General features: G+C 37.1%; 1 protein-coding gene across 10 annotated transcripts in view; it reads left to right on the top strand.

Moving 5' to 3' along the window:
• PCNX1 (pecanex 1) overlaps positions 1 to 25,162 on the top strand; it is a 90,909-nt gene that overhangs the window by 16,971 nt on the left and 48,776 nt on the right. For 4 of the 10 annotated variants that reach the window (XM_051622506.1, XM_051622504.1, XM_051622502.1 and 1 more), the window contains exons 4-7: positions 431 to 476; positions 1,391 to 1,480; positions 3,120 to 4,820; positions 16,124 to 16,256. In XM_051622506.1, coding sequence (XP_051478466.1) covers positions 431 to 476; positions 1,391 to 1,480; positions 3,120 to 4,820; positions 16,124 to 16,256 — 1,970 coding nt within the window. Of the gene's footprint in view, positions 1 to 430; positions 477 to 1,390; positions 1,481 to 3,119; positions 4,821 to 16,123; positions 16,257 to 20,749; positions 20,935 to 25,162 lie in introns of all 10 variants that reach the window. The other 6 variants (XM_051622501.1, XM_051622503.1, XM_051622509.1 and 3 more) reach the window with 6 other exon arrangements.

Raw genomic sequence — 25,162 nt, 5'->3', positions numbered from 1 at the left:
CATCCTGCCATATTCCTTGTTCATGCTGCTTCTGCTTTGCATGAACCAGCAACTTAAGTTCTTGTGGTTACCTGGTCATTGGATCAACTCTGACAGACCTGAAGACAATCTGGTAAAAAATGTATCTTTTCCAATGGAAGCAGGTTGTGGGTTTAGCTTGGTGTTTACTATGTTGAACAGTGAAGTTTTATATTAACATGGTGTTATGTTTAAACATTTTAGATGGAAGTGATCACTGCATTAAGAATTCAGCTTTACAACAGCGGTTATTAGCAGTTACACGGCCACACTAGTAGTTTGTTTCCACAAAAACGTGCCTTTGAAAATCTCTCCTAGGTTTATAGGCAAATGCATGGATTGCAGTAATAGGAAATAAGAATTGGGTAATTAGTGAAAGTGTACAGCTTTTTACATAATTCCCTATTTCTAGGTTGGATCTGGGTTATGTCGTCTGGGAACAGCAGCAACCATCAAAGGTGAGGCTTTTGGCTACTTCTCATATATACCTTGGCAGTAGCACTTCAAGTCACTATTGTTTACTGTATTGTTTCCAAATACTGTCTACACTGTTAATCTTCAAAACTTTTTTGTGAGCTAAGTACAGCATTTACTAATTGGAAGAAATCTTCCTTGGAGTTGCAAATTGTGTCTGAAACACTAGGAGAGGATATCCTGGCATCAGTGCTGTTTTCCACCTAACAGGTTTTTCTTTTGCTTGTAAATGCAGAGCCAAGGGTTTGATTTGAGTGGACTTTTCAAACTGTTTTGAGTTGTGTGCAATCAGTCACCCTTCTGGTGTTGTTGCAATGACTTCATTATTTCCTAGTTGCTTGGCATCTAGCAAAAGTATTGTCCAGGATAGCCCTTGTGAACTCCTCTGAGATGAAGAGAGAAATAATTTGTAATAAGCAAACTTGCAATCTTGTAAATTTATTAAGTCAGTAATAAAACAAAAGACAATGAGATGTGAATTTTTGTCACCTTCTTGATTTTTTAACTATACAAGTTTACTTATTTATCTTTACAAGTGCTTTATTACAATCTACCCCTCATTTTTATTGGTGAACATGCAAAAAGAAGTATTCAAATAGATAGAAAAAAATAAAAATCTTTATTTCCCTTGGGTTCTGTGTGAGAGACTTTCTCCGTTCTTCATGGTAGATCTGCATAGTGGAATGAAAACTTTCTTGTATACAAAATAAAAGAAAAAAGTAGCCAATACTTATCTCTAAAAGATAAGAGAAATCTTGTATTACTTGTAATTGTTATTTACTTTCAAATGAAGAAATAAAAGCAACAGTCTTTAACAACAGCTGAGAAATCTGCAGTGTATGTATATGTACATGTTAATACTTTGAGCCTTAGTACTCTTCTTTCTTAAAATTCACAGGAGATATTGACACTGCCAAGACCTCTGATGATATCAGTTTAAGTCTTGGCCAGAGTTCTAGCCTGTGTAAAGAAGGGAGTGAAGAACAAGGTAAAATTTCTTCTTCCTGCATATTAAGCATGGTATTTTGTTACCAAAGACCCTTTCCTTAACATGCTAAATAAATTAATGCAATTTGTTGATAGGTTCTAAGAAAGAATATCTTGAAGCTCTCAATTTCCTTTCTTAATGACTCTTAAGTTCCTGAGATGCACAGCTTAAATTATCTTAACTTTATTCTTTGACTGTGTTTCTTGTTCTGGCATCTTCCAGCAGGGAATAAATATTTACTCTTTCCTTGCTGCTGAAAACTAGTTAGCATGTCTCTGGATGATTTCTCTCATACTAAAAGTGGCCTGGTAGTCATAGACTTCATTGTAGAATAATTTGTTTTGCTTTCCAATGCAGCCAAATGATTTTTTTTTTTTTTTTTTTAATCAGGTGTGCTTTTCTGCAGTGTAAATAGTCCTGCCCACAGCTGTTTCTGGAGCTATGGACTCTTCCAATATGCAAGCTGTCATAGTTCTGTAATTGTTTTTTCTAGTACCTGAAGATACTGCTAGTTTGTATTCTTCAGTTGTCCAGTTTTGTTTCAGTTCTCATTTTTAATCAGCTTTATTGCCAGGAAAAAATATGCTCAACTAAAACAAGCATAAAACTGTAGGGAAATAATTTGCTCGTTTTATTAAAGTACCTGGTGATGAGCAGAAAGTTAAATCTGGGAATACTGTAGTTAATTTTGGCCAATCTAATCAGACTGCTGGGTTCCTTTCAGTCATGATTGCATGATTCAGTGGCAAAAGTATGTTTAAAATTGAGGATTACAGGTGGCTAAGCTGTTGTAATAGGTGGCAGAATTTTACTACTTTCAGCTGAGTAATGGAACTCTTTGCAAAGTCTCTGAGTGTTTAAATACACAAAAATTTAGCAATTGTAGTAACTTAACCTAGCCTCCAGGTCTTCTATTTTTAGAGACAGTACCAAAAAGGAAAGTAATCTGACTTTCAGTACTACCTGCAGGTGGATGCTTTTACAGGAGATTGCATGTGATAGAAACAATTGTTCTGAGCACGAACTAACAGCAAATCTTCATTGTTTCTTTTAACAGCACCACTGTTAGAGTATCAGTTTAAAAAGAGCAGCAGGTAGTTCTTTCTCCAAAACCAGAATTCAACACTGTTCTGAAGAATCTTCAGTAACTTTGTAGGGAGTTTCATTATAGTACTGCTAATCCTTGATAACTGTGAGCTTAGTTATCTGATAGGAAAGGTGATTTTTGTTGGGTTTTTTGTAATTTCAAAGTTCATAGGGTTTATTCTGTTTTCTTTAATAATTTTGAAGTTTTGCTGCATGTAGGAAATAAAACAGAAGGCATTGAGAAACTTTGGGATACATAAAAACATGAAGTCTTACACACATGAGCAGTAGAGATGGTTTGGGACTTGTCAGAATTGTGTTGTCTTTTATTAGCTGCTAAGATTAAGCTGTTGTTGATGGTTTCTTTTTTATAAAAAAAGTTGTCAGGTTTGCCCAGATGCTAGGAAATCTTTTAAATGGTAATGTGATGCATAGTACTTGTAAATGGATTTGTCAGTTTTACTTTATCTGATATAAACAAGCTGTTGTTAAGTAGACTGTGTAACTTACTTGAAGGTTCTACATGATTTTTTTAAAATGTGTACCTAAACAGATTTGGGAACTGATCGGAAGCTTTTTCGTCTGGTATCGAATGACTCCTTTGTCTCCATCCAACCTTCATTATCCTTGGGACATGATTTGCCAAGAGACAACAGTGACAAAGTGTGCCTCTCGAACAACCAGCTTGTGGACCAGTCTAAAACCAGTGCATGTGACACAGAAGTAGCTTCGCTTGTAACTCTGCATTCTCACTCCTATAGAAAGGATCATAGACCACGAGGTGTCCCAAGGACTTCTAGCTCTGCTGTCGCTTTTCCAGATGCTTCACTAAATGACTTCCCTCTCTATCAGCAAAGACGAGGACTAGACCCTGTCAGTGAGTTAGAAGCTTCCAAGCCCCCTTCTGGATCCAGAGAGTCCTTGGCTGAGAACTCCTGCATTTCAGGAGTGTTTCAATTAGATGACATTCTGAAAAGTAGTAGCCCTCAACCACTGTCGAAGAGTGGGAAGAGCAAATCCTTGAAAGCAGACAAAAGTGTGGACAGTCTGAGAAGCCTGAGTACTAGAAGCAGTGGTTCAACAGAAAGCTACTGCAGTGGGACTGATCGTGACACTAACAGTACCATCAGTAGCTATAAGAGTGAACATACTAGCTCAACGCATATAGAAAGTGTGTTGTCAGAGCATGAGGAGGAATCTCCTAGAGAAGAGAAAAAGGATGGTAAGAAAAAGGATTGTGGTGTTGATTCAGAGGATGACAGTAGTTCTACTACTGACAAAAGGACTAGTAGCGAAAGGACTGCTGTGGAAGTGAGCACTAACAGTGGTGTTCAAGAGGTAAAGGGTTCTGATGCATCTGATGAGATGCACGGTCGGAAAGGTCTTGGTGCCTCTGCTTCAGAAGAGGCCAATAAGAACCCACATGCCAATGAATTGACTACACAAGCTGACAGGCCACCTGGGAAGGCTGCTGAACAAAGAGATGAGCAAAGTGAGAAACTAGCTGTGTTAGTAGATTCAAGAGCTTCTAAAGAGACAAGTGGAAAACAAAAAGAAGGAGATGTTCGACCAAAATCTTCTAGTTTGATACATCGAACAGCCTCTACCCACAAGTCCAGCCGGAGAAGGACAGGAAAAAAGCGGGCTAGTAGTTTTGATTCAAGTCGGCACAGGGAATATGTTTCCTTCCGAGGTGTATCTGGTACTAAACCTCACAGTGCTGTGTTTTGTCACGATGAGGACTCCAGTGATCAAAGTGACTTGAGCAGGACATCAAGTATGCAGTCAGCTCACCAGTTCAGCAGTGATAGCTCTTCCAGCACCACCTCCCATTCATGCCAGTCTCCTGAGGGAAAGTATAGTGCTCTAAAGACCAAATACGTTTCTAAAGAACGTGGTGGCACAGACCCTGAAAATGCTCACAAAACACATGTAAGCTCTGAAGGAATTAGCAAAAAACGATCTACACATCGGACTTCTAGCACAAACAGTGCCAAGAATCGTGCCAGAGTATTAAGCCTGGACAGTGGTACTGTAGCTTGTTTAAATGACCCAAATAGTTTAATGGCACCAGGTAACATAAAGCAGTTAACCACTTCAAAATCAGATTTGGAAGCCAAAGAGGGAGAGGTGCTAGATGAGCTATCTCTGTTGGGAAGGGCTTCACACTTAGAGTCAGTCACTCGTTCTAGGAATAGCTTACCAAGCCAGGCTACATTTCCTGAAGGGGAAGAGCAAGACTCGGCAAGTGGAGGTAAGTAAATGACCTACCAGAAGTATTTTGCTGTATTTTGTTAGTGAGTCTGGTATCTGTGACTTAGGTTACAATTGTACTTAATCGTCTTCCTGTTTCTTTGTTCTTGCTTAGTAAAACTGACAAAGCATTTCCTCCATAACCTCTTGGAAGATTACAGAAATGGGTGTTGAATTCAAACACATTATGAAACCTATAGGTAGAGGTGTCAGGGGTTTGTCACTGACAGTCTTTGTTAACCAGAGCTGTATCTTAAAAGTTATTTGTGATCAAATCAGACCTACTCCATTGTACTAGTCAGACTTCAAATTATGTGTGCTATTAAAAAAGTTAACAATAAAAGAGACTATTTTTGTTTGAAAAATTGTGCAGTTTAGAAAACTGAAAATATGGAAATGATTGTTTGAGGTTACTGCTGTCTCTTAGATGAACTCTCTGGTGTGGCTTGAGGTGGTAGCAAAAATACAAAACCCAAACCCCTTACCATGCTGCCTTGAATTGTGCATTCTTATGATGGTCTAGTTACTAAGCTGAACTCTCCTAGGGATTTGATTTTGCTTAGCAGTGCCACTGTTGGCTAGACAGTGTTGTTTACTTTGGGTTGGGTTTTTTATTTTGTATGGATTTTGTCCTCCTTATGAGAACACAATAATCTTCCTGTGTTGGAGAGAGGAATGTGGTTTCCTCTTATTTTCTGTAACTGTTGCTTTGCTTGGCATAATGTGAGTACTAAGTTTACCTGTAATAGTTGGTATTAATATAGATTAATAGGGGCGTGTTTAAAAAAAATTGAGCTCTTAGTATTTTTTCATTTATCACTTGTTTCAACACTTCGGTCTGTCTTCTAGGTTAGCCATACAGACTGCCTTAACTGGAAGGCTTTGTGTGTCATGAAATCTAAATGGGTTTAAAATACATTTTCAGAGCAATATGGGGTAGTTGATTACCTCAGTCTGACTTCTGGGATTGTTTCGGGGGAATACCTACATGTAATCCAGATCTTGTTAGCTGAGCAAACAAATGCTTAGTAAAATCATATTTTAGGTTAAGACATAAGGAATTGTAGCAAATTTACTGTTCTTGTACTTTTTAGGCTGTTTTAAGCAAAGTATAGAGATTCTTCCATCTTAAAAGGGGAGATTCCAACTCACAGTGAGATATGAACAATAGTTCTTCCCCCCCCCAACACAGACATAAGAGCAAACTAAAAATCAGTTGATTTTTTTTTGGGGGAAAAAAAGTGCTGAGCTGAAGTTTGGCTGTGTATTGTTTATTGATCAAAGTTGACTGGTTTGCAATTATCTCGGAGCTATAAGGTTGCCTTCATTTTAAAAAAAATTAATTTGCATGTATCAGTACTTTCTGTCTTTCTGTTACTCCTGTTAACTGAGCTCTGTAGTAGCTTTAATGAAAGAATTCAGGTTGCTCTTCAAAGTATTAACTCGGCCAGGTAAACACTTATCACACATTCTTGTTACTCCTTTTTAAAGTGACAGCTCTTCTTGATGTCTACTGAGAGTAATTTTACTACTAAGAGGTCTGCTTTACATATTTACCATTTTGAATCTGCTCTCCTTAGCACAAGGTTTAATTTCATTTTGGTTTTCCTTAATCCATTTAAAAACTGTTCTCTCCTTATACGCAAAGGAGGATTAATATACCTTACCTTACAGAACATGTCAGACTTTGTATGCACTCACCAGTTGTCAGTGGTCTGAAAGAATCAGTGCATGACTGATGGCTATATATTGCCAAATATTTTGATTGGCCTTTTAAAGAGTGAAATGCTGAGGAAGACCAACCCTAGCACATTTAAAAGCAGTCTTAAAGATACAAATCTGTATCAGCTTTAGCAAGGAAGTCTTGCTGTCATTCTTGCCAGACTATTCTTTTCAGTTTCCCCTTTAAACTTGGCATACATAATGGTAATTTTGAAGCTGATAATATTTAAGTAAGTGGTGAGAACACAAGTATTACTTGCCTATGGGTTTCAGGCTGACTTTAAGAAGTGATCTGGATTCAGGTTCTCCAGATCTGATGACATCATATGTTTAATAATACTTGCTGTATCTTATGTTTCTTATTGGCAATAGATTAGGAAATATTTCCTTTATGATCATAAGAAATAGTCATTCTGCTTTTTTTGAAAGCAGAATAAAATATCACATACTTTTATTTAACTTTACTTAAATATTTATTTATTCAGCCATGTCCAGCATCAAGCCAGTAATTATTTTGAATTTATCTGTTCATGATCAATGTGAATAATTCTTTTGTGTTTTCCTTTGTTTCTGCTGTTTTTTCTTTTGTGTGTTTCTGTTGTGTTGGGTTTTTTTCCCCTTCAAATTTATAACTTATATTAAAAGTTTTGCAACAGCTGTATCTTTAATTGTGGCTTTCTTCTTTGGGTTTACCTGTGACTAGCAGTGTTCAGAGAAAGTGCTTAACTTTGTAGAATCTAAGTTGCTTTATATTCAGTATTTTCCACTATTAATTTGTCTTCACCTTTTGGGAGTGTTTTTAAATACATACGTGTGTAATATGTATATACCTCGTGTATAGAAAGTATTGGAGTAAATTAAAAAGTTGCTATTTACATGTAGCAAATAAATTACAGGATAAACTTGTTTCAGATTTTCATAAGATCAGAGGATATTGGTTGGATGGAACTTCTAGAAGTCGTCTGGTCCAACCTGCTGAAAGGATTATTTTATAATTTCATATAAATATTTTTTAGTTTCTGTGATTGCCTATGATAACGTTCTGAAACAAATAAATAACAGATGCATGCTCGATAACCAACAGATTGATATTAACACATCCTCCTCTTTTTCAGTCAGCAGCTTTCAGTTCCCATTTTTCAAATATGACTTAAATCAGTAATTACAACTTCGTTTTAGTTTACTCCCTAAAGACTTAAAGATAAAAAGTACATTCTTGTTTCTGTAACTGCTGAAACATATTTCGTAACGGATATGACCTCTAGAAATCTTCTACTAAACAGAACTCTGTACAAACTTGTACATATTTTACTTCAGCAGATTCAACTTGGCAGTTTCATTTCTATCCCATTTTGGCAGGAAGTGGTGAATTACTCACTTTTTACAAGACAACTTGTGCATTTGAATAGAAATGGCAGTTCATTAAAATGCAGACAAACAGCATTTGAAAATTCTGTAATTATATACATGTGGGGATGTGTAACAAAAAAGCAAGATGTGTTACAGTAGTTGTTATCCTTGTTTAACTACTCAGCCTCTGAAAGTAACCAGTGAATTGATGGGTTATGATGTAGATGGAGTTGTTTAGATGTCTAAAAGTTTGCTCAGTGGTATTTTGGAAATACTACTGTGATACTCCCTTATATCTGGTTTCAGTTGGATGTGTGCTATTTCTGGATTGCTGTTTGTAAAGATTTAAAGAACCAACATAAAGCTGTGTATGTCACAATGATGTTCTGTAAAACTTGAGCTGATCTGAAAGTCAAGTGTTCTCCCTCAGTTCTATACTAACTGCAAAAGATGCACCCTTAAAGTTACTACTCTCTTTTACAGCTTGCTGTAATTTAAGATTTATTTATTTACTTCAAGTTCTTGAGTTATGTAACCTTTTATAAATAAAACTGCATGTACTGTAATGTATTTTTGCTTTTGTGCATTGCATAGCGATACCAAAATAACAACTCATACCGTTCTATTGTGTTTTGTGCTCTGCAGTATGTCTCTGTAAGCAGGCGGAATAGGGCTTTGTGAGCTTGGATTAGAATCTTGCATTTCATATGGCATATGGAAACTTGTTTGTCTCTTCAGTCTACGTGTATTCATACATACATGCTTAGCATATCTGCCCGTGATCATTAGACAGTACCCTCTCCAAAGTTATAAGTACAATATGGTTCTCTGCTATGCAGCCAGTGGTTGTGTCAGCTGTTACCAATAGATCACATTTTTCCTGATATACTTATGTTGCATGTGGTCTGCAATTATTATTTATTTTGCCTGTGTTGTAGAGCTGTTCCATGCTTCTGGTAGCCTTAGTTTGATATGTTTTCTGCAGGTAGAATTAATTGCTACAGAATGTGGAGCTTCTCGTCTGTCTTTTAACTGCTAAGTCAAACAGTTTTTCATGAGAAAACAAACTCTGAAAGAGTTTAGAAATGGGTAGAAACTGAAAAAGCGTGTAAAGCTACTATAATCTGGTTGCATGATGTTAGCTATCTCTGTTCCTATGTTCAGCAGGACCCCTCCTATAACTGGATCAGATTAAGCAGATTAGCCAGTTCTCTTCCATATGAAGCTCTTCATTGGAACCAAAAGACTATATTTCATTACTTGATTTTTAGATGTCAGCTAGCAGTGTCATATTGTACTCAGTACTTAATTTAAGAATGATGCAGAAATTTTCATCTTAGCCCTTCGCAATAGCTGACTTTGAAAGCATAATGTTGTTTGTCACAGTTTTTTTGTGTAAAGGATGAGTTTTATGGAATTACCTCTGATTCTGAATATTCTGTCATATCAGTAGAGCTGAGATGTTGCCATTAAACACTTAAAGATGTAAGCAGTGTTAGGAGTGACATGTTAAGCTGAAATGGAACTCTGCGGTTTTGTACCTTAGCAGTGAACATTTGATACGGATCTTGCATCTACTAATTGTTAATTGCTTCTTACTGAAGCAAAATGCACTTTTAGTATGTTGTATGGGGACTGTCGTGCCTGGTATGTCTGGGTAATATAGGGGCATTCATTAGATGGCTTATGACCAAAATAACTCCTGTCTTCCTGATACTTTGTGGTTCTGTAAGGGTGGAGGTGGGGAATAAAAAACCAAATAAAAATCTCAGGTTTTGTCTAGCTTGCAGCAGTGGCTGCTGAGACCCAGGAATGTGTGTAACTGCTTGTCAAAAGCCCTCAGTTCTACTGGTAAGAGACTTCCTGTCATTACTAGAAGTGTAGTCCTTTAGTGTACCATCTACAGAGTAGCAAATACTCTAGCTGAAGTTCTGTAGGGCTGCGTAAGGGGGAATTCAGGATACTTGATGAAGAATGCATGGCACAGAGTTATAGTGTATACCAAAAGTTAAAAATGAAGCAAATGCACTTCATAGAATTTTTTTTTTGTTTATTTTCCCTGGGAGTATTATTTATAAAATTTGACCCTGGTTAAATTCTCTCAAGCCTCCCAGAGGAACCAGAAGTAATAGTTCTGTAGTTCTTTTAAAATATTTTGCATTACTGTGAGAGTGAGTTACTTAAATGTCTTAGATTAGTAGTGTTTGTGCAACTGCTTACAATAATTTTTACTTGATTTGGAAATAATGGTTCAATTTTATTTACAAGGAGTGTGTTGTTCATAACTTTGCCAAGTATTCATCTCAAGCAGCAATTGAATTGATACTTGGTATAAACAAAGCTGCATCTACTAACTTAAGTTTCTAAGCCACTTTTTTCATGTTCCTTTGTAGATGTACCTGGATTTGTTCTGTATACAGCTGAGAACAATGTTCTCCGTGCTGTAACGGAAGTGCTTACATTGCTGCTAAATGTAGCTATGAGATGCAATTCCAGGACATGTTGGCTACTAATTACATTTGGTGTTACGGTTAATAGGAGCTCATTCAAAGCAAACATGACTTTCCGTAAGATACGCTAATTATGGAACACCACTTGCACTGCAAAGGTTGTGTGTTCTAAAGATTTAAAGAATCTTTTCCTTCAGGTGAATAAATCCAAATACCAATTCAGAATTAAGTTTCATGAAGATTATGGACATTTATCTACAGCATGAACGTACTACTAGCTACTGATATACTAATTCCTAGATATAGGAGCTGTATTGTGCAGGGCATAAGATTAGGTAATAGCTTTAGACCTTTGATCCCAAGTCCATCAACATTATAGTCAAGATGTCCGTGAATAACACCTTATGTTTTCAGAAATGAAATAATTCAAGTGGGAAATGCAGTGAAGTGGAATAACTGAGACTGCTCATTTTGCCTTTGGTGCTAGCATAGATATTTGTCTATCAAGCCTGTCTGTAAAGGTGTTTGGTTCGTAATTTAAAGTGGATGGTTTCATTGTCCCAGTTATTCCCGGCTTGACAGTGTTTTGCGTTTCACACTGTTGTAGTGACTGCTTTGATGTAATTGTAAATATTCCTCCAGCCTAGTCTCAAACTTGTTATTTCATACATCCAGCCACAACACTGAAGTCTTGGGCTTTACTTGCCTTGTTTCTCTTTCGGTTTTGGCAGTGTTTTGTTGTTGTTGTTTGTGTTTTTCAGTTGTGGTTTTTTTGTTTTTCCTCCTGACAAGCTTTCCTTTCTTAGTGGTGCGTTGTTTTCCTCTGCCCTATTTTCTAGCAAAAGATTGTCTTGGAGATGTCCCTCTGTTCTTCGTGGTTTCTCTTCTGCTACCTAATGTCCATTCTTCAGAAAATTGCATCAGTGATATTTTTCATAAAATAACCACAGTAAGTTATAATACTGTGAGCCAGTATTTTGCACTTACATCAGAGAGGTGTAAGAAATCCCTGCAATTGTGAGTCTTATAATGGTGCATAATCCATGGTGATTAATAACTGTATACTGAAGGTATGGACTGAACAGACTCCTTCCTACTTGGATATCTTACAAGTATGGTTTTTAAAGTAGTGGTAGGGCAGATGAGAATCAAGTATGAATGCCTCAACTGTGAGAAGAGGGGTGGTGTTTAAGCAATAAATGTGTGAGAGTAGTATGGCTTTTCTCAGGTTTTCAACACAAGCAAGTATACAAAAGAGCAAAATTTCAGCTATTTGGTTTGGCAAAGTATGTTGAATGTTAGAAGACAGAATTCATTGTTTATGTGAATGCGTGAGCCATAAACTTCAAATCTCACTGAGAATTTGTAGGGTTGGTCATTACAAATGCTTGAAATAGATCACAATTTCCCATTTGACGGGGAGAGAAATGGCATGTCCAAGCATCACTCAGCTTCCACGCACGCATGTAACCATGCTTAACCTCACTAATTTAGAGCTTCAAATTATGTAAATTTTTTTTTCCTGAGAAGAATGAGGGATATTGTGTTTCCATTATATGTGGATTTTTTGTTTTCTTTCCAGTCAGACTGAAGGTGGCAGTTTTTATCCTGAGAACTCTGTGGTTTTCCACATAAATGCTTTACCTCTGTCTTACCTCCACACCCTATCTTTCTAGCAGTCTTACTTAGGAAAAAATTACTTGTATTTCAGAATTTATCCGAGGGAATGGGTTTAGCATTTTTGCCTGTGGGGATTTGTTGACGCAATAAAATCTGAAAATTCTGCTTTTTTTAATCTCATGCTTCTTCAGTCTTCCGTTTTCTAAGTTTGGGTTAGAATTAGTGATACATACATGCAGGGTGATGTTGTAATTTCTTTGGCTTGTATATGTAGATGTTTCAGTTCAGAAGAAAGTATTTGCAGTTTGTTTGTTGAAGCTAGTTGTATTGTACCATTTTATTGTTGTGTAAATTTTTGAGTCTTCAGTTCTGTTTAAAACTTTGGGGAACTGCAGAGGTTTACATCACAAACGGTTGCATAGTAAAGAAAGAGGAATTTCGAAAAGGCATAACCTGCAGGCCGGACACATTAGCCTGTGTTCAGATAATCCCAGCTGTTTGGCCAAGGGTTGTGAATTATTTTTTATTCTAGAAGTTTCTCTACAATAAATTTTAGTCCTTTTAGTGGGAAGACGTAATTCCAAATGTGTGGTGACAAAATTATGTTCTCATGACTTTCAAAGTGTGTAACTGCTCATTTGGCTCTATACCAATCAGAAGTGTAATGAAAGAAAAAGGATTAATTTTAATCAATGTATTAATATGCACAGTTGCATTAGCAAATCCAAAAGCAAAATTACTTCTTCTTTGAAATTAGGTGTATTATAGTTAGGAGTAAGGGAGGGTTAAGGGCTACAAATTCGTCATTAGGTCTCCACCTCTTTATTTTATTGATCTCTGGGATGGAGGCTTGTATTTCTAACTTGTGCACTTTGAACTACAAACCTGTTTTTTCTCTTCTTGAGAACAGATGAAGTTGGGGGTTCAAATTCATATGACACATGCAGAAGACTTTTATACTTCAGTGTCTTGACATTAGACTAGCATAGTGTTTCAACAGAAAAGTTTTAGAATAAACCAAAAAATAGAACAGACTTAAAAAAAACCCACACTGTAAGCTGAAAGGTTTCCTTTACTGATTTACTTGAAGTAAGCAGGAGCTGTAAAAGTACAACTTATTTTATCTCTCCCTATTAGATCTAGATTTTGTGCATGAGTCTACGTGTTGGATCTTACCTTTCTGGAGTCTAGAGTAAGTGGTTCTAAGTAGCAGCACTGCAGAAGTGTGAGTGATGGTCTAAAGACAAGTTTAAAAAAAAAAAAAAAAGCTGTCCTGAAGAGACAGTTTTATTGTGTTTATACTGTGTTGTTTTGTAAATATTAAAGGAAGCTTACTTATCCTGAAGCAAAAGTATTTCCCTCATACATAAACTGCTCTCAGAGCATGATAGAGGATAACTTAGGACCTTTATCTTGCATCCTACTGGAGAACTCTCGAGCAGATGTACTGCTCCTTCTCCTTAAAGAAGTACAAATTATATGTTTTAACTTAGGTAGCTTTCCATAATGGTATTTTTTTAATCATGTGTGTCCTTTAAAATGGGTTGTTTTATAAAAAAGCAACCAAAACCAAATTTTGCTGAATATGGCTTTCCACATTTCAAACAAACAGTAAACCTTTCTGCTCAACTAGCTTGTTTTGAACTTTCCTAGTCATGGTTTTGACATGTAGTTTCTCAAGGTCTTGCATAATGTTAACAGTTTGGACCCTGTTAGACTGAAAAGCTCTGCAGTCTTTTTGAAAAAACGTATACTTGCTCAGTGATCCTGAATGTCACCACTTACATTCACAAAAAGTATATATGGAAGATATGCATTGACCAAAAATTTCAAGATAACAAAAAAATTCCTTGGTAGATCAGGTAGAAAGATAAACCACAATCTACTTAGATTTTTAAAGGTTAAAGTGAAAGAATAAAAAGTTAGTGCATGCCAGAGCTATTTGCCTTTGCAGCTCTGGATTTGATTCCCAAGTACATATTAATTCTGATTTTTTTTAAACTTTTTTTTTTCTCTTCAGACATGTTTATATCTGTTTTCCTCACAGGACACTGCCTCAGTCAGTGCTTGAGGTAGACTTGCTTTAGTGATAAATTGGAGCTCTGTAGGAAGGACTGCTAGTGTTTCCATAATCTGGGTTTATTACAGAAGATGATGGTTACTGAATAAAGGATATGAAAAGAGAAAGGGATGATACCAGTGTTGAGTGTGCTGCCTTGAAGAACTGCACGTGAGTGCTGCCTTTGCTAAGTAGCTGCAAATGGTAATTAACATGTAATGCAGATGTTTACCATCTTGTCAGTAATTAAGATGTTTACATTTCAGTTAAGACTAGTCACTCTTTACTTCAGTGCTCAGTTGCGACCTGTTTAGCAGAAATGTGGAATTTCTTTTGCATCTGAAGTCACTGGAAGCTGTGTTTTGAATATATGAGGGTTTTATATGCTGATGTATATACTGCAAAAATTGAGCTTTACAAATTGGCACCCAAAATTAGTGGGCAGTTTTGACTTTCTGTGTTAACTTAATTCACCAGAAAAAAGCCAGGATTCATACTGTCTTGTTCAGTGTGTTTCATTTTCCCAGTACTTCATGTATGAGAACTATAAAGAAACCTTTGAAGAAATTAGGCTGTGTATAGAAACAAAGCATAAAACTGTATATTAAACCACAAGAGAAAAAAATTAGTTCTTGCTAAAATACACTGAAAAGGATATATCACCTGTTTGTGCTTAGAATAACAAAACCAGTTGTGGTGGGGTGAAGAGAAAGCGAGCAATTGTACAGTTTTCTTGTAAATACAGGAAAGAACTGAAATGCTTGTAACTGATGTTGGTGTGAAGGTAATCTCTTAATGTAGCTCCTTAGCTTTTAAAGCAAATTGAAGTTTCATATACAGTATAGACTCTTGTTCCACGCAGTCTTTATGATTTGAGCTGTGGCAGTAATACACAGCAGTAGTAGGCTGCTCTAGGTTGCTATTCCCTGTAGATAAGCATTAGATTCTTTGCTGGTAAGTTTTGAAAGCTTAATGACAGGAATATTGTAACTTGAAATGTGCTTCAGTGAACATAGACTGCTCTCCCTGTGATCTTTCTGCCATGAAAAGCATTGCTCCCTTGACAAAATTCTTTGTACTCTCTAATAACAGGCTGCTTGGCTACGCAGTTGTGACTTTCCCTTCAGGATTGTAATTCTCCTCTTGCACTGACTTCATGTCAAGTTTTGGTTATTTTTTCTCCCCTTCACTTGCCTGCCAAAAGCTGTTTTCTCTGACCCATTCATTTGAGCTCTCTAGTGCTCTGCATTCAAATTGGTTAGTAGCTTCCTTGGTTCACGGGTAGACTGACATTGTAGACAGACCATGAAGCAGTCCAAATCCAGTTACTCAGGCTGTGAAGTTTAGGGAGCACAGGTGGATTTTGGGAGGCAATATGTGGAAAAATCTTAGGTTCCCCTGTACAGGTTTTTAGTGTTGCTTTATAAGTGGACCAAAACTTTTTTTTTCTGTTTTTATTTGTTGAGTTGAAATAACTAACCCACCAAAGAAGTTATTCTCTCACTTAATCTCAGCCTTCTACTTCTCCAAGTCATGGTGTAACTTAGCCTAAAATTAGCAACATGCATCTCTTGATACTTACGAAGATAAAAACAACTCTGTTTTGTGATGAGGTTAACCTCAACCCTACCCATTTGGCAGAAATTATAAAATTGAGAGGAGAATATTATGGTGGTGAGCGACAGACAACCCTTCTAGGTTGTCCTTTTGGCTTCTCTGGTAATTATCTATTAAATGAGAGCTAGAATGAGATCAGTTTTGCCTCTTCCTGCCCTGTGCAAATGGAAGAGATTTGGAATATCCAACTTTTTTCACAACCTGGCTATTTTGATATGAGGGTAAAAAAAAAAAATGCCAAAAGCACCCTGAATATTCAAGAACAGACACATCCCACTCCCAACTACCCAAATTTTTACTAATAATTGTGTGTTGTGATCCTGTCTTTGAGGCAGGTTATGTCAACAGTCAGTGCATAAGCTACTTCTGTTGTTGCAAGTCAACTTCATTAACTTGGGGAGGGTCAGGGGGAAGAAAGGAGTCTTAAGTTACTGTGTACATAACTAGGATGGGTTCTTATTTGACCTAAAGTCTGTCTTGATGCAGCAGCACAAGCCAGCGAGGAGACTGTCACATTTCGCCGTGAACGCAGCACATTTAGGCGTCAGGCAGTACGACGCCGGCACAATGCAGGGAGTAACCCTACCCCTCCTACATTGCTCATCGGATCACCCCTCAGGTAGGGTTTCTAAATGTTCCACCATATTTAGCATGCATGCAGCAGACCACTTCTCCCCACACCCACCAGTGTTGCCAGAAAAGCACTTTTTACTTCCTTCCCCACCATAACCTCGAGCTGTCACTGCATGTCACTGTGGGCTTGTTGAATTGTGCATGTATATGTGGCACTATTTTTCAAAATGATCAGGAAAGCCAGTCTCTAACATGTTATAGCTGATTTCAGATTGATAACAGAATGAACTAATGCTAACAAAATTAGACTCAGTGTTTTTTTTAATAAAAAACTTCACAATTTTATCAAGAACTTAATTTCAAGCAATGAAAGAAACCCCAAGAAAATATTATTCATCACTCCTTATTTTGGTTTTCTTTAAGAAAGTAAGCATTATGGACTAGTACTGTAATCACTTTTCATGTCTGCAGATAGAGATAAGCATAACAACAGCACTAGAAGAACATGATAAAGAGATAAATCATACATGTAAAGTTTCTAAATCTAAAATACAAGTAAACTGTTGTATGAACATCCTGCAGCTTCTTCCAGCAAAAGAGAAACAATGAAGCAATAGTCATGTTTTTGTTAAAAAATGGATAGGATTGCTCCAGATGAACTCTACCTGTATGGCACTTTGCATGCCTTGGTAATGTTTAAGATGAACTATATACACATAGTCCAGCAGTCCTCAGCCTTCCCTGACCCATTTGTTAACAATACTGAGCCTAGTGATACTTTACACATAGCAACTCTAGTTGGTCTGTTAGGTTGAACAGTAGAAACAGCAACCACAGTTAAGTTTTTTAACTTGCTTTTTAAATCTTTGCATTTTGTGGTTGCCTACAGTGTTGGAGAATCTGATGAGCAGAACATTGCCTGTAGAGGAAGGAACACTCCCACATACATACTGAAGTAATTTTTCCTCTAGTTATATGATAAATGCAGAGGAATAATTCTGTATGTTCTGAATGAACTTCCTTCATATGCTCAGCTATTGTTTAATAAGAGGAGCAGTCTGCTTTTGTGTTTCAGGAATACTTGTGTAATTTTTTTTTAACGGGAAGAAAAACTATAGAAACAGCAGATAAAATCCTTTAGAATAGAGGATGGGCAAGGAGTCATGCTATCAGGGACTAAGTTTCTAAATTTTGCTCAGGTAGGAGGATTGCAGGAATGGTACCTAAAATGTAACAAATGAAGGATTGACTTCTGCCACATCAAGGATTGGAACTAAGTAGATGTGTTTTTACTGTCTAGTGCAGTATGTAGATCTGAGATAATTTTCGTTAAGCTTCTGGTCTTGTTGGACATAGCTTGTTCAGCGTTAAGGTACTGATTTACTTCATAGTGAGGGGTGCTAAAATTTTGCATTCTCTTCAATCACCTTTACTCAACTCTCCATTGCATTAATTTGCTTCTCATATGTTTTTCTTTGGTGTGTTTGTTTTTTTTTTTCAAGAGGAGGATAGTATCATTTTGTGTATTGGCTCATAAGAGGCTGTGCACACTAATCAGAGCTCCTTTTAACTGTGCATTAAGCCAGAAAACAGTGAGTTTCCTTTCTCTTAGGTAGGAAGTAGGGCAAATAAAGGACTGTGTTTTAAACTGAGGGTGACAGCTGCCTCAATTTAATATGCTACTGCAGTCAATAAGGTTCCCATGGCTTAAGCAGGACTTGAGCAAGAGATCATGAGAAAACTGAAGCTGGTGGAAGTAATTTTTTAATCATAGAAGATGTTTAAGGGTGAAAAAGTGGAGCAAATTCTAGCCTTGTTTCCTCTCTGTATCTTCGAGCTATCTGGATTTGTTACTTTCTAAATCATTAAAAAAATGTCTATTATCTAAAATAAAAACACTTTCTCAAAAATGCCTGTATTTTAAACATATGTTCAGAATGGATACTTAGTGAGGGTACTCTTAAAAACCTTGTGGTGCTAAATGACTGCCCCTTGGAATGGAGTCCTACCAAACACTGAAGTGCTTTCAGGTTTGTTTGACATAAATTCCATTTGAATAGTCTGAAAAATCCTTCCTTAATATGGGTAGCTTAATTTTAGTGTAAATTCTTTATGTTGTTGGAAGAAAAAAATGCCTAAGAGAGATGAAAAAAAAAAAAAAAAAAGTCTTGCATGAGGAAGAAAATTGAATACAGATATTTTTAGCAAGTTGCCAACAAGATCCTTTCAAAAGATTACTACAGCTGTACTGGCATTGATTGTGTATGCTAGTGGTGAGCTGCTTCAGTCTAGTTCCTTGTGTTGCTAACCCATATGATTCAGATGTTAAAATTCTAACAATACTTGATTTACTAATCTTTAGTTACCCTGATGTTACTTCTTACTTATTCTTGCCATCAAAACTTTAATCTCCTAATCTTCTAACTCTTGCATACAATTAGATGTTGTGACGATGTTCCCTTAGAACTAGTTGAGTTCTACCTGATGTTATTTTAAAATTCTTATCCATTATTGCAAATACTTTTCACTTCCTCTGTGGAATATTTAGTAAAAGATATAATGGTGTTATATATGCATGTGTTTGGCAGTGGTAGGTAAAGTCCAGTAAATTCTGCTAGTTTGATGCTAAATTAGACATGAGTAATTTGACTGGTAACTTAAAAACAGAACAGCAAAAAAGCCAAACCCCAAAACCCACAACAAATGAACCATCCACCCCTGCTTTTGTCCTGTTGAAATGTCAACAGTGTTTTGGATACTTTAAACATAAGTATGCGTTGGCATCCTCTGTAGTCAATTGTGTGAGCGTGTATGTCTGATACTAGAACATAAGTGACTGTCTGAAGCAGAATTTTATTTTTATAATTATTAATTAGACAGAGATAAATGTAGCTTTTGCATATCTGTGCAGTCTGTTAATGTGGATTTTTTTTTTCTTTGATACATAGCTACTGTTTAAGGGAAAACAGCATTGTTTGGCATCATTTTGGTGTTGCTGATAGTACTTAATGGAGGCAATGAAGACTGTCACATCTATGAGATTCCTTCGGGCTTTTGTTGCCATGTAGCTCCCTGAGAGCCTTGTCTACAGCATCAAAACATTGAATTTAAAGTTGAGATTCAAACATGTTAGAACATGATAGTGATGAGTTGCAGTTTTCTATGTCCTAAGCTATGTGTGCATGTCTGCTTTATTTTGCACAAGCTTCTCTTAACACCTATTCTTATATTAATCTTTTGTTTTCCAGTGGGGGTCTAACAAAAGAACTGAAAAGTAGATGTTCTCGAAAATGTTGCTAAAAGCAAGTACATAATATATACACCCTCAACTCTTTGTAAGGCCTTACATTTTCAGTTGCCTTACTTGCCAACTGTAGCATCACACAGTAAAAAGTAAAACAAGAGAAGCAACAGGCGATAATTTTTTTAAAGTATTTAAAATATTTTCTGTAGTATTCAAAATACATATTTCTAAAAAAATTTCTAGAAATAAAAATTTCTAAAATTTCCTCGATTTAATTGCGTCCCATAGCTAATGGCTGACACGTAACTTCTTAAAATATACAACATGAAGGGTAATAAAAACACTTATATTTCAAAGTAGATGTGATTTACAAAGTGTAAACGCCATGCATTCTGACACTTTTCCATGTTTCAAATTAAACAAGCTATTTTAAAAAAAAAAATCTAGCTTTGTTAAATAGCTTTGTAAAATAGTTTTGCAGTTAGAAGGTTATGAAGAGTAGACGTAGCATTTTCAAGCATTGTCTGTTCATGTGACTATAAATGTACAAATTTCTCTGAAGCCCAAGTTGACTTTTAAAATCTTTTTTTGGTGCAGGTATTTGTCTGGTAGTAGAAGAATTTATTTGCAGTAATAGTACTGAGTAATAAAGGTTTTACTGTACTGTCAAAATAGTTTTAAAATAGATTTAAAACTTCTGTCAGTTTTTATAAGCATTCTTAATATGTTCCAAAAATTCTGAATCCAAAGGTTTAACTAGTACACTGCAAGGTCTGTGCTATTGTATGGGTACTAACAAAGCTTAAAGACATTTTGTGGTTAGAGTGCAGATTAATATAAAGAAAGGTGTTGTTATTGTGACGAGAGAGTTGCCTAAGTCCTCCATACCTCAGTGAGCCAAAAGGACCCTACCTATCATGAGAAGACTGGAACAGCCACTGCATATGTAGGTGATACCTCAGGTCAGTCTACAATTAGACTAACCGCCAGTAATTTGCTTTTGCACCCAGAAATTAAGACTTATTCTTTAGAACATTCTTGAGGGTGCCTTGGGGAGGTCTCAGAAAGCAACACTGCTTCTATGAAGCAGGACTGTATCTCTAAATTAGTGATGTAACTAGTGTCCGGATATCCTGTTATACACAACTCACGGGTTATCTTAATCCTAGTAAGTGGCTTCTTAATGCTATGCTCTTAAGTTTTCCTCTTTAAACTCAAAGTCTTGTTTTGCTTCACTTTGAGCTATTTTTCCTCTTCTGCCTGGTAATGTGTCCCCAATCCGTGTTTTCTCGTAGCCTTCAAGATGGTCAGCAAGGCCAGCAGCCCTCCTGGCAGGTCAGAGTGCAGTCCCGCCCCCCTTCCCAGGCAGCTGTGCTCAGCGCTAGCGCCTCCTTGCTGGTGAGAAATGGGAGTGTCCACTTAGAAGCATCACATGCCACTGCATCTGCTGTAGGCGATAGCAGTTTGCACGATGAACTTGGTATGCAGGCCTTATGTAACCTTCGTGACATGGAAGTTTTAATATGGCAGATATGTTGGTAATAATGTGGTGAAAATCAGCTAACCTTAGTTTTGTTTCTGAAGCTTGTAGGTGCATTTCTTAGAAGGCCATATTGCTCATCAATTCCTTGCCTTCCACAGTCGCCTTTCCAGGCACTTTCTCTAACAGATGCATGATAGGAAACATGATAAGGATGCATAAATACAAACAGTGATGGTGTTAAGAGCTTTCATGACTTGAACAACATTAACACATGTACTGCAAAAGTTTTCTTGCATTGCCACAGGTAGTCGGGCAGAAATCGATACCAACTTTGAGGAACTTCTGGCTCCTGAAAAAAATATTTGTTGTGGTCCCTAGGAATTCTTGATCTTATATTTTTAGATTACTCTTGCTTAGCTGCTGCTTAAAAAATAAATCCTTGTGCGTGTATGCAAATAAGTGCTTTACTTTTAATGTACACCTTCATTTCGGAGTTTGAGACTGGAAGAAAATCTGGACTCTTCTCTTCCATCAAATACCATCAACTCATGCAGCCTTATGGTGCCCCATAGTTCTTCATGATCCTTTTTATGTTGCATTCTTAACTATTAACTTCTGTGCAGCAAATAAAATTGCTAGAGAGAAGGAAGTTAAGGTGGTCGTAAGTTGCTAATTTCCTGCAACATAGTAATGCAGGAGCCGAGGTGGGAAAATTCCTGTTAGGGATCTTTGCAGCTAGCTATACATGGCCTGAATTACTTACAATTTCAGCATTAATATGGAATTCTTCACATTAATAAAATGGGCATCTTTAGAACTGACAATTATTAGTGATGGTATTTTGAGCAATTGTCAGCTGTAAAGGCTGTGCAGCCATTCAGTGAGACTTGGACCAGCTGGAGAGCTGGGCAAAGAGGAACCTAAAGAGATTCAACAAGAGCAAGTGCAGAGTCCTGTGCCTGGGAAGGAACAAAATACACCAGTACAGGCTAGGAGGTGATCTGCTAGAGAGCAGCTCCATGGAGAAGGACCTTGGAGTCCTGATAGACAACAAGTTATCCATGGGACAACAATGTGCCCTTGTGGCCAAGAAGGCCAGTGGTATCTTGGGGTGCATTAAGAGGAGTGTCTCCAAAAGATCAAGGGAGGTTCTCCTCCCCCTCTACTTGGCTCTGATGAGACCTCACAATACTGGAGTACTGTGTCCAGTTCTGGGATCCCTAATTCAAGAGGGACAGGTTGGACTTGAGAGAGTCCAACAGAGGACTACGAGGACGATAAAGGGACTGGAACACCTGCCTTACGAGGAAAGGCTGAGAGACCTGGGGCTTTTCAGTCTAGAGAGGAGAAGACTGAGGGGGGATCTAATTAACATTTATAAATACCTGAGGGCTGGGCATCAAGAAGGCAGAGACAAGCTCTTTTCACTTGTGCCCTATGATAGGATGGGGGGGCAGTGGATTCAAACTCAAGCATAGGAAGTTCCACCTCAACATGAAGAAGAACTTCTTCACTGTGAGGGTTACAGAGCACTGCAGCAGGCTGCCCAGAGAGGCTGTGGAGTCTCCTTCCCTTGAGAATTTCAAGACCTGTCTGGCTGCCTTTCTGAGTGATCTGCTCTGATTGATGGGTTTGTGTGGTTTGTTTTGTTTTTGTAGTTTTTTTGGTTGGTTGGGGTTTATTTTGTCCTGCTCTGGCAGGGGGGTTGGACTTGATGATCTTCGGAGGTCCCTTCCAACCCCTAATATTCTGTGATTCTGTGATAAAAGTACAGGTTAGATCAGAACACTGACAGAACACTTTCTTCAGACCATACTGTAACCCAGTACTAAAAGAGAAGTGAATTGTCATGCCATTAGTGAGGAAAGCTTCAAGAGTTGCCAGTGGTACCCTTTAAATATGAGTTTGGCTAAAAGGTTGCCATTCTTCTGCACCATCTAGCTGCAGTATAAAGAAAAAATTAATATAAGCAAAACTGAAAACAACCGTTACATTAGCTGAGGCATTTTATAAAATTTAACTACAGTTCTGCTAAATACAGACAATCTGCTTATCTGATAACTTTCATTTTAGAGTCTGTTGCTCTACCTGTTTCTAGATGGCAAAATCAAGACTTAGATCTCAACGTATCTCTGAACTAGGAAAGCTTATTTCATTGAATTACAGATGTCTGTTTATTTAATTTGGATTAACTTCTTTTTGAAAAAATAATGGATTATAGCTCTGAAGGATACTGGTTATATCTATCCAAGGTTAATGATAAGATGTATTCTTAAAGCCACCATTATTTAATTTCAATTATTTGGTTCATCTTATTAAAAATAATCAAGTTGTGTAGAATTATAATCTAGTTAAGTCTGAGTTATTTAAGAACTTAGATTATTATGTTTTAGCAGAAACCAAAGTGGATTATTTAAGAAATTCAGCATTCCATTAAAACACTTTAAAAAGTAATTCATTGCAGTTGGTGTGATTTGAAGCTTTCAGAAATTTATATAGCTAAATTCTTTTGAAATCATGTGTATGTGCTTATGATTGTATTGGGAAGCACATTCTTTGAGAGGCACAAAGCTTCTAGGATCTGTTCAGTTCAAATTCCAATGTATAATATAGGGATTTATTCCAGATTTGAAGCTCTGAACGTCTGTTTAGAAACCTTTCATGTGTGAAAGCAGCTATTATAGACAAGATCTGTTTTTATTATTTTAGGAAAAAGGAATTGTCTAGTTTGTGCAGCAGGCTTTGTGTGACAGGTACTATCTTTTGTTAGAGTAAGATACTGGCAAAATGGTGTAAGCTCTTACATGGAAGATTCCTTTATCAAGCCTGACAAGAAGGGAGATATATAAGGGGAGCATATTCCCTTATATTTGGTACATGTGTTTTTGTGGTGGTATGTGTGTGTGTGTTTGTTTTGGGGTGGTGTGGTGGCTTTTATGTTTTGGGTTTTTTTAATCCTCAGTCGGGGATCAAGTAACCCTAGAGCTCTGTTTCCCGTAAGTCTAAGGCTGTTAGTTTTGCTCTGTTGTTCCAAGATACTTTACAGTGAAGAGAAGGCTGTGGGGAGACCGGACAACAGCCTTCCAGTAGCTGAAGGGGCCTATAGGAAACCTGGGGAGGGCCTTTTCACCAGAGAGGGTAGTGATAGGAAAAGGGGTAATAGTTTTAAATTGAAAGAGCATAGGTTTAGGTTAGACATCAGGAAGAAATCCTTCACCATGAGGGTAGTAGGTTTCTGGAACAGGTTGTCGAGGGAGGTTGTGGAAGCCCCCTTCCTGGAGGTGTTTAAGGTCAGGTTGGATGAGGCTTTGTGCAGCCTGGTCTAGTGTGAGTTGTCCCTCCTCATAGCTGGGAGGTTGGGACCTGATTATCTTTAAGGTCCCTTCCAACCTTAACCATTCTATGATTCTATTCTGTGATTCTATTCTGTGATGCTACTTTAGATTGTGTATGGTTTGGGGATGTGTAGTAGTTAGTTTTTTCTTTAACTTTTATTCTGGTGACTGCATTGCTTTGATCAGCAATATGACCCATTCTTTGTTGCTGCAAAAATTGCTTTGGCTGCCCACAGAGAAAATATATTGAAAATAGAGGCTGGGGAAAAGATGGAAGCAAACCCTGATTTACAGCAATTGGAAAGAAAAGTGACAAAGGTAGTAGATGGGGTTATACTTCTCTGTACAATGCATATAAGAATTTATTTTCTTACTGAAATTCTGTTAGCATATTCCAGCTCTTCTGGAAGACAAACAGGGTATGTGTTAATTTACGTTTAAAGCCCCCCCCACTTAGGACTCTTTTTTATTTTTTTGTGCACCAATGCAGTATCTGTTTCTATATTTTTTCCATTTATGTGTTGATGTCAAGCGGCAGCTCTTAACGAGATGCACAATTCTTCTTTTTTTGTTTACTTCAAATATTTGTGTCTGTTAACTTGATTCTGTTGGCTTATTTTACATATTAATGTTATCATATTATACCTATCCTACATCCAGTCTGGTGACTATTCAGTCATCTTCAGTATGCTTGAGAGTGAGGCAAAAGATACTATCTTTAGTCTTCCAGGTTTGAAATAGATTTTTATCAGTTATGGTGGTGTTTTGTGAGGGGGAAGGAACTTGAAAGGATGGAAAAAGAGCATAATGTGGAGCAGTAAACATCAAGCAAATCATAGGAAGAATGCAGGAGAGAAAGGAAAGGTGGCAGAGTGAGTGCCATCATTATA

The sequence above is a fragment of the Apus apus genome, chromosome 5, assembly GCF_020740795.1.
Source record: "Apus apus isolate bApuApu2 chromosome 5, bApuApu2.pri.cur, whole genome shotgun sequence".
NCBI lineage: Eukaryota > Metazoa > Chordata > Aves > Apodiformes > Apodidae > Apus > Apus apus.
This window is presented reverse-complemented; position numbering and strand designations above follow the sequence as displayed.